This window comes from Micromys minutus, assembly GCF_963924665.1.
Source record: "Micromys minutus genome assembly, chromosome: 16".
In the NCBI taxonomy this organism is placed as follows: Eukaryota; Metazoa; Chordata; class Mammalia; order Rodentia; family Muridae; genus Micromys; species Micromys minutus.
Window position 1 is genome coordinate 20085048 of NC_137985.1, and position 14074 is coordinate 20099121.

A 14074-nucleotide genomic window follows, 5' to 3' on the forward strand; every position below is an offset into this window, starting at 1 on the left:
CCTCTCAAGAAATTCACATCTTCTGGCACTGGACCACTATAGCACAGCCAGAATATCCATTACTAGGTTTCAGAGCCTGAAGTCTTTTGAAAGACAATACACTCAATTCTAACTAATGTGTTTGAAAGAAATCAAATGAAACTAAGAACGATTTGGGAGACTATTAATCAATCTGAATATAGTCACTTTAAGGTAATATATATGTATATCACTATTAAAAAGTATATTTCTATAATGAATAAAAAGGTCTAAATCAAATTCTATATAGGGTGTTCATTCATACTTTTGAAAATGTTTTATTTGTGCATATGTCATTTATATATCACATAATATATCATATTATATATCATATTATCATATCATATATACAGAATGCTTACCATGGGTCTAAGCTAACTTCTCACTCTTAAGATTATAAACTATAAATTGTGTAAAATACTTACTTGGATCTTCTTATGCACCATGACTCTTCCAGAATGTAGTAATTTACTTTTAATTTCATCAGTTCTTTCTTCACATCCTCAGCTGCTTTTCGGCTATACATTGAATATACTATTTTTGTTCTGGCTCTTGAAAAAAAAATAAGTAGGCAAATATTTCAAGATTAAAAGGGGCACAGTCAGTGTTATATAGAAGCAAGCATGGGATGTAACTAAGCATTCTCCAGAGGAGACAGAAGTGGAAAGGCCCTGGAGCTGACAAGGCGCTGGGGGAGATCACAGTAAGAAGGCAGATGTAACCCAGGGGTCTGGCATCTGGGAGAAGGGACTTGGCTCTAAAGAATACCCACATTTCCAAGCCTAATGTTGCCTTTGCTCCCTTGCTTTTGCCTATAATTGTTCAGCAGCCCTGTGTGCAGACAAGGATGAGAGCGAACACACGAGCACAGTTGAAGGAGGCAACTGTTCAACCCATACAACTCTCCACTGATTTCTAGATTTAAGAAAAACTTATTCTATAAAATTGTTTTGGAAAATTGCACTGAAATTGACTTTTTAATAAAAAAGCTTCTTATTTATAACATGCACACTCCATTGTCATGCAGAACACTAAAAGCATTCATCTGATCACTTGGGAAATGACTAGCCTTATCTCCTCTGGAAAGTACATCTTTATTAAATCTATCACCTTTCCAAGAGAATAGAAGGCGTAGTTTATTGGAAAAACAAGTAAGTCTTATATGACCACACAAAATGTCTAAGTTCATTATAGCAAACAATAGAAAAGCAGAGCAGAAATCCCACTGAACAGATCTCTTCCAACTGACTCCCCAGATTTTAAGAAAAAAAAATCAGGCAAGGAGGAGGCTTTACTAAAAGCCTTGAACGGGTGAATGTTGGACAACTGGGAGATAGCACTACGAAGACCGGGATACCTGACAACTGACAGGATGTCGTTTTGTCTGTGCAACAGAAAGCCGTAACCAAAGTGAGCAGCATCACTACACCATGCAGCCTCAATAACTTGGCTTCTAGCCCAGCAGCTCCTTCCCCATGAATGACTCTGAAATAACCCTGTTGACTCTATCTTCTTGGAAACACTCTTCATCTGGGCTCCTCACTCGCTTGTCTGTGTGAGACCTGTCCTTCCCACCATGCACCTGCGCACTTACCTTAGACCTGCATCTTCATAATGTGGGTGGTTCACCACGGGTCGGAGAGCAGAGAGCTTCACACTCGCCATGGTGGGCATGGCACCTGCAAACACTGCATCTGGAAGCAATTACACGGTCTCAGGAACATGCTGGACAAGCATCAGCAGGGTGTGCGGTCCGGACAGTCCAGTTATTTCACAAGTAACAGAGGTGGCCTCAAGTGAAAGGTTCACGGGGAGCAGCTGAATGACCAGGTGGCTGACTGAGAGATGGTCTGCAGCCCGGCTTGGGCAAAAGGGTGGTCAGCACGGAGAGTGAGTGTCACCCTCCTGTCCTTCCTTTCCTTTTCTAATATCCTGGAGAGCAGTCTCCAGCTGACTAAGGAAGTTTCACAGCACCCATCACTTCCCACTGGGACAGAAAGTTTCCATGGAGACACGTGAATTAAAGGTCATGACTCACAGGTAAAAGGGACTGGGAGGGCTAACAGTGAAATTCCATCAAGAAAGAAAATATAACAAAATCAGGTTAAATGTGTAACTCACACATTTGGAAAACTTTTATAAATTTATATAAGCAAAATAAACCACTGAGGTACGTACGGCATTCCTCACCCTAAACCATGTAGCCAACAGTGGTAACTCTTCTAAGAGACGTCAGGCTGGACTTTGTGGCAATGTATGAAATTGTGGTAGAAAGAGAATCCTAGTTAGATTAAAAATAGCAGGGGACTCTTGTTGTTTTACCTGGTTTTGTGCTGTATCTGATCCATTCTATGAGCTCCTCCTGTGGTAAATTGCTGAACTCCCCTACAATGTTCCACTGGGTTTGAAGGTTTGCCAAACCTTGAATAGACATTGCTGCTAATACAGCAAAGACAACAGCACCAGGATGCACTTTGCCAAAGAGCCATCCAAACAGCTGAAATTCAAGAAAAAACCCTGGTGACTGTCAGTACAAAGCAATGCGACCACCAAGATAACCCTCCTGAGGAAGACATCAACCTTCGCTGTGGCACCACATGTGGACTGTTTAGAGTAGAACTGTGGGCGTTGTCAGATGTCAGAGGACAACTGTGGGGTCACTTATCTCTTCCACCTCATATGGACTGCAGGGCTTGGCCACCTTTACCCACTGAGACATCTTGCTGGCCCAGCAAATAATACTTCAGCTATAATATTCAGTATCAAAACTACTGCAGCCAAGAGACACAGCTTCAGAAGCAGAACAAGAAGAGCCAGGTCACCTGTCTGACTTACAAGGACTGGCCTAAAATAAAACAAGAGCCTATTTATAAAACTTGTTGGTTCAGAATAGGCTAGGGAGCCAGCTCACTGGTACAACACTTGCTTGTGGACTTGGGTTTGATCTCAAGGACCACAGCAGGAGCAAACTTAACCCAATGCAGAGCCTTCTGAGTTAGCAAAAACAGTGTAGATACTGTTACCTGTCCCATTGGGTGAGAGGTGAAAGTCAAGATGCAGGACTTGCCACCAGCTCTGTTTCCTGTCCCAACCCAGCCAGGAGAATGAGAGAGCTGGGCGGGGCCTAACAGCCTGGAGAATGAGAGCTGGGCGGGGCCTCTTTAACCCAGCCAGGAGAATGAGAGAGCTGGGCGGGGCCTAACAGCCTGGAGAATGAGAGAGCTGGGTGCACTTAGAACAGAGTCATGTCACTATTCTTTTCCTCAGGTATCCCCTGCCTGACTTCTGGGGAACAGATACACATTTGGATTTTTCAGCCCTACAGCTAAGAGCTGGTGCTCAGTAACGTTTGTTACAGCCGATAGAGGCAATGCTGCACCTTTTCTGATGGACTAATGAGTCAGCCACACCACCGAGGAGCAGAACTTCTGAATGTAATAATGTGATAAGTAAGAGTAAATGTCAAGGATATCTAAAGAATAAAACCAGGGACACATGTTCAAATGTACACACAAGGAAAAACACCTTAAAGCCTGATTCTAAAGCGAATACAATCTGAACGATAACAAACTCCACTTTTAGAAAGTATGTAGCTGGGTGGTAGAGGCACACGCCTTTAAACCCAGCATTCAGGAGGCAGAGACAAGCAGATATCTCCGAGTCTGAGGTCAGCACGGTCTACAAAGCAAGTTCCAGGACTGCCAGGGGTACATAGAGGAACTTTTTCTTCAAAAACCACAAACTATTCCATCATCATCATCATCATCATCATCATCATCATAACAATGATAATAATAATAACAATAATAATGAAAATGTCCTCTACAGTTGAGTTGTCCTTTCTATGAGCACCTGTGCTGATTGCTGATGAACCCAGTCTGCACAGATGTGGCATCTGCTGTTTGCCAGGATAATTTTACAAGTAGAAGAGCAGACAGTGATCAGCCTGGACTACTAGGCTTTGGGAAGCTGCATACAGAAGCAGAGAAAAGAACGTCAAGGGTAGAGATTACAGCCCATTGGTCAGAACTACTTCAGGATCCCTTGATATGGGCTAGATACGGATTCTAAGGGTGTCACCAAGTTACCTGTCTGGAGCAGATCAAGGATGCCATGACACACATGTGTGGCGTGAGGAAGAGCTTCAGTCTCATGATCAGAACGCCCAGGGCTGTGTACGCTAACAGCTGCAGAGCGTGGTAAACCAACTGACGGGAGGAAAGACAAGTGTTCATCTTTACCAGCTGTTAAATCTAGGCATGCACAAATGGTTTCTTAAATGACTCTTTCTATGGAATATTTTTATTAATTCTTAAGAGAATTTCAAACAAGGCATTTTGAACACAATCATTCCCTACAACTCCCCCTAATTCCGGAGTCTTGGAGCCGCACCCCAAACTCTTCACATCCTCTTAACTTTGTTTCCTCCTTTAAAACAATAATAGCTTAGAGTCCAATTTGTGCTACATATACACGTTTTCCCCCTCCTCTCTTCTCCCTTTCTCTCTCCCTCCTTCCTCCACTTTCTCATGGGTTTGAGATCATCTGCCAGAGCATTTTGGACCTGCCCGGAGCCACAAAGAAAACTGATTCTCCCTCCTGCAGAAGCCTTCAGCAGTCAATAGCTCCTCAGTTTGTGGCAGAGGCTCATAAGCACCGGCCCCATCCATGCTGGACTATGGACTGGCCTGATGGTGCACAGCCCTGTGAGTTCCCGAGGCTGGTCCTGGGTGCAGAAGCTGCTGCAGCTGTCCCTGACCCGGCTTGGTAGAGGAAGGGCTCATAGAGAAACCTGTGGCTGAGCACTCGACTAGCTTACACTCTGCACTTTGATGAGACCTGAGAACTCCCTTCATCTATGGGCATGGAGACACTGTTAACACGTACTGTCAGGCTGGACCATTTTATCAGAGGCTGAACCTAGAGAGCCAAGTAGTCAAGAATTTGTGCAGTTGCATGCAGAGTCAAGCGTGCAGTTAACAAAGCCTGATTCCAGGGTCTATCTTAAGTCTATCTTATTTCTGCTATCAGACCAAGGCTCGAAAATAGGCAGGGGAATGGAGGCCACTGCCTCCAAACTACAGTGCTCCACCCTGGACTGTGCGAAGCAAGGTGATCTCTGGAAGGTGGGAACAGCAGCCAGTCACATTTCTGTAGAAAAACATGGCATTCTACCATACAAGGGTGCCTCACATACCTGCCTCACTGGGCTCAAAAATAAACCCTCACTGACCAAAAGTGCTTATCAGTTCAGCAAATGAGTCAGCCAATAAGCTTGCTCATTCCCACAAAAAATAAACTGTCAAGAATTTTGGAGATAAGTTAATGACAAGTTCCAATAAACCTAGGTATCAGAACTACAAACCAAAGAATGAAAATACACCCACAGCATGCACGCATATACACACACACAGTATATATCAAATAAAGTCTTGGTAGTGTTAAATATTTACCTCTCCATGATCAAACTGCTGTTTTCTGAAATACAAAAAAAAAAAAAAAAATTACTTTTTCTTTTATGTACAAATAAGAGCATTTACAACTTGTTTAGTATTTCTCTCAAGACACAAATATGTAAACCAAAATTAAACATTTTAACCCATTGCTAGTATACAACCATTTAAGATAGTTTATTTTTAAAATGGCAATGTGCATCTGACTAGGTATGCATTTACTATGCCAATAACCACATGATGTACACAGATCACTTATGTCATGGCATGGGAACTCTGAAGCCTTCAGAGCCCATGTGCCTGCATCCTGCCCCACTGAACAAACCCTGAGTTTTCTGTAGTGTTGTAGCAACAGAGATTGGGGGACACAGAAGTCACCTGCACAGTCCTCTCAGCACCAGGTTTAACATTTAAACAGGCACAACATCTGCCCTCAGCTTTGCTTGAATGTTCTTTCTGGATTCTGTGCTTAGAGACTGACAAGTCCTGCCCTCATCTTTTCCTACTGACCATCAATTCCTACACATCAGAAGGAGCATTAGAGACAGGACCACTCAGCCATCTAAAAGTCTAAATCTATCAGCTTCAATGCTCCCCCTCCCCCACATCTCACCTAGACAGCTACTTCCTCCCTTGTTCTCCCTTGATTGTAGTGACCTGGTTTCAAGCTCACTGACCCCTAAAGCCACCAGAGAGGCTTGTTTCCTACCCAGTGCCCACTCCAAGGCCATACCCCTCCCACTGCCCTTTTAAGAGAAGATGGAATTCACGTGTTTATCTTGTGCATCACTTTACCTGCCCGTTCCCACTAAAATGGAAGAGACATGGAAAAGTCCAGAATATGAACTCGTCATCCATCTATTCAAGTTCATGGAATACTGACTGCCCAGGACATAGAGAAGGAACAAGACAGAAACACGGTTCTCCCTCCTCTCCGGGTTTATATACGAATCAGTGGGAAAGAAGGTAAATAAGCAACTGTCTCCCAGTGACAGATTTCCTGTCTCCCTGTGGAGAACAAGAAATGGTGTAACATGCAGGATCCCGAGTGCCTAGAACGGCTTGTCACGACTGGGTAGTATCTGAGTGGGTCAGAGAGCGAGACTGGAAGACCTGAGGTCCTGCAGATCCAGCCATGAAGGCAGCTAAGAGAGGGGTCATGGGTAAGATGTAAGGGGTCAGGGCTACAAAGGTCCTGGAGACCAGGATGAAGACTGTGATGTAGTTGGGTTTAAGTGATTTGAAGGTCTGAAGAGAACAAGCATATGGTGTGTTCTGCCTTCTGCTAGAAATGCTTGTATCTGGAGACAAGGTCAGAAGTAGAAAAGTCAGAAGTGGCAGGAGGTGGAAGTCCACGGAGGCAACACTGAAAGGACAGGGGTAGTCAATGTCTGGATAGCATTCTAAATATGATATAAATATTATAAATAAATATAAAAATAATTTGTGTACTGTTAGGATATAGACCCAAGAACTGAATTTAAGACCATGGCTTCTGAGATACGGCATGGGGAAAGTGGAAGCATCAGATAGGAAAGATGGATGGATCTGGAAGCTTTCTGACAAAGGGAGCATTAAGAGATTCAGAGTTGTTCCCAAGATCTGAACATAGATGAATGATCTACACTGGTGACCCTCTTCTCCCAACCTTGGCCAAAGATAATCCGACTTGGGAATCTGATCTCAAAAGCATGTCTATACTGATTTTATCAAACACACAAGCCAAGCATGAAGGAGGGAGGGCGTCCCTGCTTCATTTCCAGCAAAGGCTCAGTCTTCCTTTCCTGAGCATGAGCAGTGCTAACATCCACAGTTGTTCGCCGTCCCCACTAACCCAGCAAGGCTGCATTCAGGACAGTCTCAGAGTTGATGCATTTCTACACAAGGCCAGGACCACTACCCTTTATCTCCAGGTCCATGAATAAAGCAGTTAATGGTGATCACATCCAAATAAAAGTGTACCCCTTTCTCGTCCCCTGTCTATTTTATGACTGCTTTTCTTAGGTGAAATGAAATATCAGCAAGCTGGTCCATTTCCACAAGAGAGCTTTGATCCCAGTGACCTGAAAAGCCCACGAAACTCTGGTTTCCTGAAATTCCCTCTGTAGTTAAGATATTCTTGAAGAGGCAGTTCTATTTTTCTATGAAAGTTTTCATTACATTTTCCAGAATTGCCTACTACAATTCTAACTTTGAAGCTGCTCTTCCAACCTTTTACAACAAAACAAAACAAGCCACTGCTTCAAATGAAGAGAAGTTTTGGCACCATATACCAAAAGTATTTCCCCTTTCCTCCCTGTCCTCACAGGTACAGCAAGGCACAGTTATAGCCAGATGTTTCTAAATGATATGCAAGATTTTTCCATTATAATAGCAAAGCTGTGAAGGTCAAGGGACAGTGTAAAGGTGAGGATATTCAAGTTATAAAAAAATGCATGCAACACATAATTTACAATTTACATATATATTTATTATTTGGCTTTTCAAAAAACCTAATGATGTTTGCTCTAACAATTTCCATAAAGTTGGTAAAACATTTCACTTTATACCAGGACCATAATTTTATTCTATACTAATTACATTACCTTTCCATATTACACACAATACCATGCTAAGGACCCTTTGACCTCCATATACACTAGTGTGAACACTCCCATAGGATGGACCTGCAGTGCAGGAACTGCTGGGTTGAAGGGAAGGCCCACTGTGTATTTCTTGCCACAGCCAACATTTTCTTCCAGCTGTGCTAGCCCTAGTTATTACCAATAACTAAATTGGTAAATAGAAAAGCTTTAATTTTATCTAAAATGTCTTTGAACAAGACTGCAGGCCTTTCCGAGTCCCTGTGTCATGTGCAAATTCTCACCCTTTCAACTACCACTCTTCTCTAGTGGCTATGTGAAGTGTCGAGCTGAAAGGGAATGCAGGCAACACTTAAGGACAAGGGTTCAACTCCTGCAAACCCGGGAAACAGAGACAGCTTACCACCATTAAAGTGTACCAGAAGGTGCTGGGGCTTGAGTGTGATGGAGAGGGAAAACTCAAACATGCTCTTCTTTTGGTTCCCTTTTCTGGGTCCTTCCTTCATTTCCTAGTGTGTCTGGAGACTTTCCTACTCGTTTTTCTGGGTTCTCTGGATGCTTCTGGCTGTTATCAATCCTGAGTCACATACCACAAATATTTTCTGCAACTATCCTTTTCCTTTCAATAATGCTTCTAGCATTTTTTACCAAACTGAAGTTCTTCTGTTTGATGTCGTCAACCTTCCCAGCATATAAGGCTTATATCCTTTAGAAAAGGTGTTTCATTTCTTTAATTACAATTTCTTTAATTACAAGTCATTTCTTCAATTACAATGTCAATTTCTAGATATGGTTGGTTACCTATATTTTAATATTGCTTCTCAGGAAACAGAGCAAGAAATGAGAAATGGATCTAGTTTCATATTTCTCTGCTTATTTCTCAAATGGTCTCCAAACAGAATAACCAATTTTCTCTGCTGAACTGGCGTTTCCGTGTCCCTCCAGGAAAGAGGGCATAGGGGGCATGGTCAGATTTCTCTACGTGAGACATGATGAATGAGTGCAGAGCCCAGGATCCTCCACAGGGAGGGGAATGGTGACAGCTGAGAGCGTCCCTTCTGAAGTGCTGAGTGTACAATATGCAAGCACGGACGTGCAGTGTAGCAAGGACTCAATACATGGAATTAACAACAGTCAGAGCATACTCACCTTATGTGTGTCTGTTCTTTAGTTATGACACCCCGCATATCATTAATAATCTGCAAATGGATTTTTAAAGACTTTAGAAAAGCTGTTATAAAAAAATAAATGTTAAGACTCTTAATAAAAATGAGAAATATAGAGATATGAGACCACTCAAAAAATAATAATTTAGATGTTATCTTGTATTAGCTCAGTCCTTAATTTTGTCTAATAGTGGCCAATCCTATAACAAAAATTCCAATACCCCATTTAGAATGTGACTAACAGGTCCAGAGGATGAAAAGGTCTCCTGAGGGGGTGGAGCAGAGTGGTAAACTTTAGGAAGGGCTGCTGGTCTTGATATGCCTTCCTGCCTCCCACCCCCCCCCCCACACACACACAGGCACACAGAACCAGCGACATGGCTCAGAGACACAAACCTATTAAAATCCTATCTCCAGCATGAACATCTCTACAGAATCTTGCATATGCCTTAGTTTATCCCCTGGAAGAACTACAGGGCTGCTGCCTCAGTTTCTAATACCTTTCTGATTGATCTATGCATGTCTGGTACAAAGTTCTATCTCCAGAATTTTCCACTGACCAGATTTCTCAGGCACAAAGAGTAATGTAGGGATATTTTCCAAATGGTAGGCTTTTATATATTTGAAAACAATTATCCACCTTCTACTTGAATCTTTTGTTCTTTAAACAATGGAACTTCATTCATCGAATGTGATGTCCTGTCACATCTTGCCATCAAAGCTGCAGCCTTGTTTAGTTTTATTTGGCTTAGTCTTACTGCACTGTGCAACATTAGCTGGCCTAGAACTTTTATGTAGACCAGGATAGCCTCAAACCCACAGACATCCACCTGTGCCTGCCTCCCAGGTATGAAGATTAAAAGCATGAGCCATCACACCTGAGCACTGTAGTCTTTGAATAGGTTCTTGATGGTCAATATCTGGCAATTTTTGAGGATTATTAAATATGAACAAAGTACAAAAATGCAAAGCAAGTTCAGAATGCCACACAGTGATCTGAGTCATCTGACAAAAGCTGAGGCAGGTTGAGAGAATAGAGTTGATACTGCCAGGTGCCTGGTTTAGGGGGAGAGAGCTAAGCCTGAGTCCAGTGTGACAGTGGTTACAAAGGGAGCTACTAACAATGTCTGATCTTGCAAGTCTCTATCTGTCTACCTCATAGGTCACTGATGAGTAACACATCAAAATATGCCATGGGTAAATACGCTAGGGTACAACGCCCAGCGCAAACGCAATGTAATCAGTAATTACAGTTCAGAAGATCCCACAGAAAGATTAACTGTGCTAACACAAATCACTAGAGATCAATACATGGTTGGGCTTTGTCCTATCTTTTTCCACTGGACGTTAATCTCATCTTTTAGGTCTACACAGTTACAGCCATCACAAACTACTTAAAAACGGAGTTTCACTCCTGCTTTTCTTCATTGAAGATTAATGTTTCTCAGGCCTAATTTGCATCAAGGCTTAGAATTTCATTATCAAAGTAAACATGGAGCCTAAACAAGTTATCCAGTTCATCAATACTCTCAAGTTTCCTATTTTTTATAAATAATAAACCCCATTCAGATGTAACTGAAAATTGCTCATATATTGTGTAAACGAGCTAAAATATTAAATATTTTCAGAAATATTACTTAGCATTAAAATCCAGTCAATGGACATGAGTAAATCAAAGTGTATCTGGGTCAACTGTGACAATTAGAAATGTCTTCCAATACATGATCAGAACCTAAGCCTTTCTTTCCTGGGTCCATTATAGGCTGGCAGCATTTAAGTATTCTTACCAAAGGCTATCAGTAAGAAAACAGAGACAAACCACGAATAACCGTAACTACTATACAACACCAAGAACATATGCAGTTCCAACAGGCTTCCCAGCGGCAAGCTCACCTTTCTCACGATGGCTGCAACGATGATGAGAACGACCGGAAGCAGCAGTGTCTTCGTGTATCTCAGTGGAGTCTAAAAGTGAGCAGCACTCGTTAGAAGGAAATGTTTTAGCCAAACACAACTTTTCAAATGGTGAAACAGGTGAACTTGTAAGTAGAGAACATTCATGCAAACTTTCCCCAACCAAGAATCCAACCTGTGCACTGACTCCATCACTGAAATTAAAGCAGGTTTCCATAGAAACACATTTCACCAGAGCTGGGCTGAAAACACTAAAACATACAGTTTCCAAAACTCCTGTGAAAGGCAACTGGATTCTTCTCTCTCTGTACGATTTGCCTATCTGAAGATCTCTTACTGTTCCTCCAAAGAGAGCAGTGTTTGTTCACAGGGAGCAAGCTACCTCGTACATTTTATGCATATTCTTACCTACTACACTTATTTTGCCTGCACACAAATACATGCTGAATAATGACCAATACTAATGAAGGTAACAAAACTGATTTAACAACAGAAAAATGTATAGAAATGTATTTAGTAGCACATTTCTGTGTACCTCTTCGTTATCAGACATTCCAGCCACTGCTGGGAACTTGTTCTTATTCTCTATGTGCTAATGATAGGTAAGGCCTCCTGTGTCTACCCTATTAAGAGAGAGGGAGTGGGCTTCTTTAGTTTGGAATTGTGCTAGAGAATAACATTTAAGGCTTGTTTTTGTTCTACTGTACACATAGGATACCCTGCAGAGACCCTGAACTCAGATGCACAGGCATGGCTTACCCCAAACAGCCTTAAATGGAATGAAGCCAAACCAGGCCTCAATACACATTATTTTTTCACTAGATCTGAAATGGCTACTTTCAAGCTAGAGAAGCATGCATTGTTCTTGGCTGTCTCCAGCACCTCCCACATCTATTCTCTGCTTGTTTACCTTCTACTTTAACACTTTCCTAAAGAAGCCTCCATTTCTATAAAATGGCATTTTAGGATCTTACAGGACATACCCTTCCTTTGATTCCCCTACTACCATTTGTATAGCTTTTATCAGCTATCATGTATCAGATAATCATCATGGCATACTTGACTAAAAACGTAAGAGTCTACACTGAGGCTGCCAGCCTGGCACTCAGGACATACAATTATCACAGTGGGATTGCAGGGGTAATGAATGTGTCAATAACATAGTGGCCAGTTTAGGACATTCCTACACATATAGGCTTAAAGGAAAATATATCAGGTATAAACAGCAATAAAGGAATGCAGTATGGATGGTGCCTCCAAGGCTAATCAAAGCATGCTTGCTGAAACAAGCTCATTAAGCATTGAAAATAGTACGCCACATGAGATTAAAGTATTTACTATGTGATCTCACTTTGTCTTCACAATACCTGTTTGTAGTATACTACAAGGACTTGTAGACTATAAAACAAAGAAAAATAGGTGTTCATTCAAAGTCATTAATCTACACCCAGGATTCTGTCCCACAATCCTCTACCCACTCTCTAGTTTTCCTGTAAATATCAAATACCTGAATCAAGTTTTCAAAAGAGAAATGTTAGTATGGGAACTTGCATTCAATGATATTTAAATACAGTGAGATCATTCAAATCCCCATGCATAAGTGGAAGCAAAGAGCCCGGGAGCCCTACTAAAGCAAGCAGTGCAGTCCTGAAAAGAGACAATCAGAATGCCTGTGTTCACTCATCCAAGTGCTGAGTATTCTGAATCGTATTTCCAAACTGCCAACATGGAAAAGGTCACAAATACATACACAAATGAGAAGAGCTTTCATTAAGCTGCTAGGCATTCTTCTGAGACAACCATGCACTGAGACCCTGAAACAACAGGCCCCCTTTATGAAAAATGAAAGGGCCAAACTCAAGAGAAGAAATCTTACCTCCTTCTCCATGAAGTCAAACTCTGCTGCACAAGTATATAGTAAAGTATCAAAATCCTTGTAACTGAAGAATTTTGACGTTAATAAGTTGCCAATATGAGCCTAGAAAGAAAGCATCAGGAATCATTACACTAAGCTAAATATTATAATTTTGCATTTTAATCTTAACAATACCCAATATAGTTTTTGCCACAAGAAAAAGTCCATTGTTCTAATTCTGGGCTTTTGTTAAGGAAAGTTCTGTTCCTGCAGCCTCACAGCTGCGTCTGCTGTTCTGCCAGCATGTGGCAGCTCCCAAAGCTTCTTACCAGTGTCCATTACCGCCCACTCAGCAATGCCCAAGGCATTTTTTTCAGGAGTTTCTGTTCACATCTGCTTTTCTACTGCATCTGATAAAACAAGCTTCCCAGCCCCCAACTTGTTCTCTACTAGGAGGTAGAGAGTTCTAGCAGGACCTCATACACAGGAAAGTGTGTCTGAAGCAGAGGGAAGGCTGAGTCCGAATTCTGGGAAGGGCCTTACAAGACTGTTTGAAGGTAGCAGACACAGGAGAAAGTGATATAAAAGGTCTTCTGACTAACAATAAACATGGGCAGGTGTGCAGTCATGTTCACCTCCCCCAAAAGATAAAGGGCAAGCACTTTCATTTTATAAACGAGAAAAGGAAGGTTCACAGGCAAAAGGCATTGACCGAACTTTCAATTTAGTTATTGTCTAAAACAGCAAAGATTAGACAGAGAGGCAATTATGCCGAAAACCACCACACCACAGAGAAAGAAGGCGGGGAGGCTGGCAGACCCATGAAGCCAGGGGGCCATGTGACCCAAAAAGCAAATGGAAACAAATCCCAGAGAGAATGAAGGAAACATCCTAGCAAAAGGCAAGCGCCACATACACAAAGAGCTTAAATCATCTCACTACAGGGCAGATGCTCAGACTGGCTTAAGGGAACAAATAAACCACTGTGCTGTCTACAAAAGATAAACTTCACACGAAAGCAGAAAGGAAAATAAAGTTGGAAACAGAAAAACTAGGATAGCAACTGCAGCATCTCATAAAATTAAG

The 14074-nt window shown here is 41.9% G+C and overlaps 1 protein-coding gene across 1 annotated transcript in view; it reads right to left on the reverse strand.

Annotated features, from left to right (window-relative positions):
- Window positions 1-14074, reverse strand: part of DPY19L1 (dpy-19 like C-mannosyltransferase 1) — a gene marked incomplete at its 5' end in the record, with an annotated part of 83615 nt that overhangs the window by 4023 nt on the left and 65518 nt on the right. The window contains 8 exons of the mRNA XM_080929819.1: window positions 444-569; window positions 1613-1712; window positions 2341-2515; window positions 4107-4226; window positions 5472-5496; window positions 9203-9252; window positions 11113-11184; window positions 13010-13111. Coding sequence (XP_080785945.1) covers window positions 444-569; window positions 1613-1712; window positions 2341-2515; window positions 4107-4226; window positions 5472-5496; window positions 9203-9252; window positions 11113-11184; window positions 13010-13111 — 770 coding nt within the window. The remainder of the gene's footprint in view (window positions 1-443; window positions 570-1612; window positions 1713-2340; window positions 2516-4106; window positions 4227-5471; window positions 5497-9202; window positions 9253-11112; window positions 11185-13009; window positions 13112-14074) is intronic.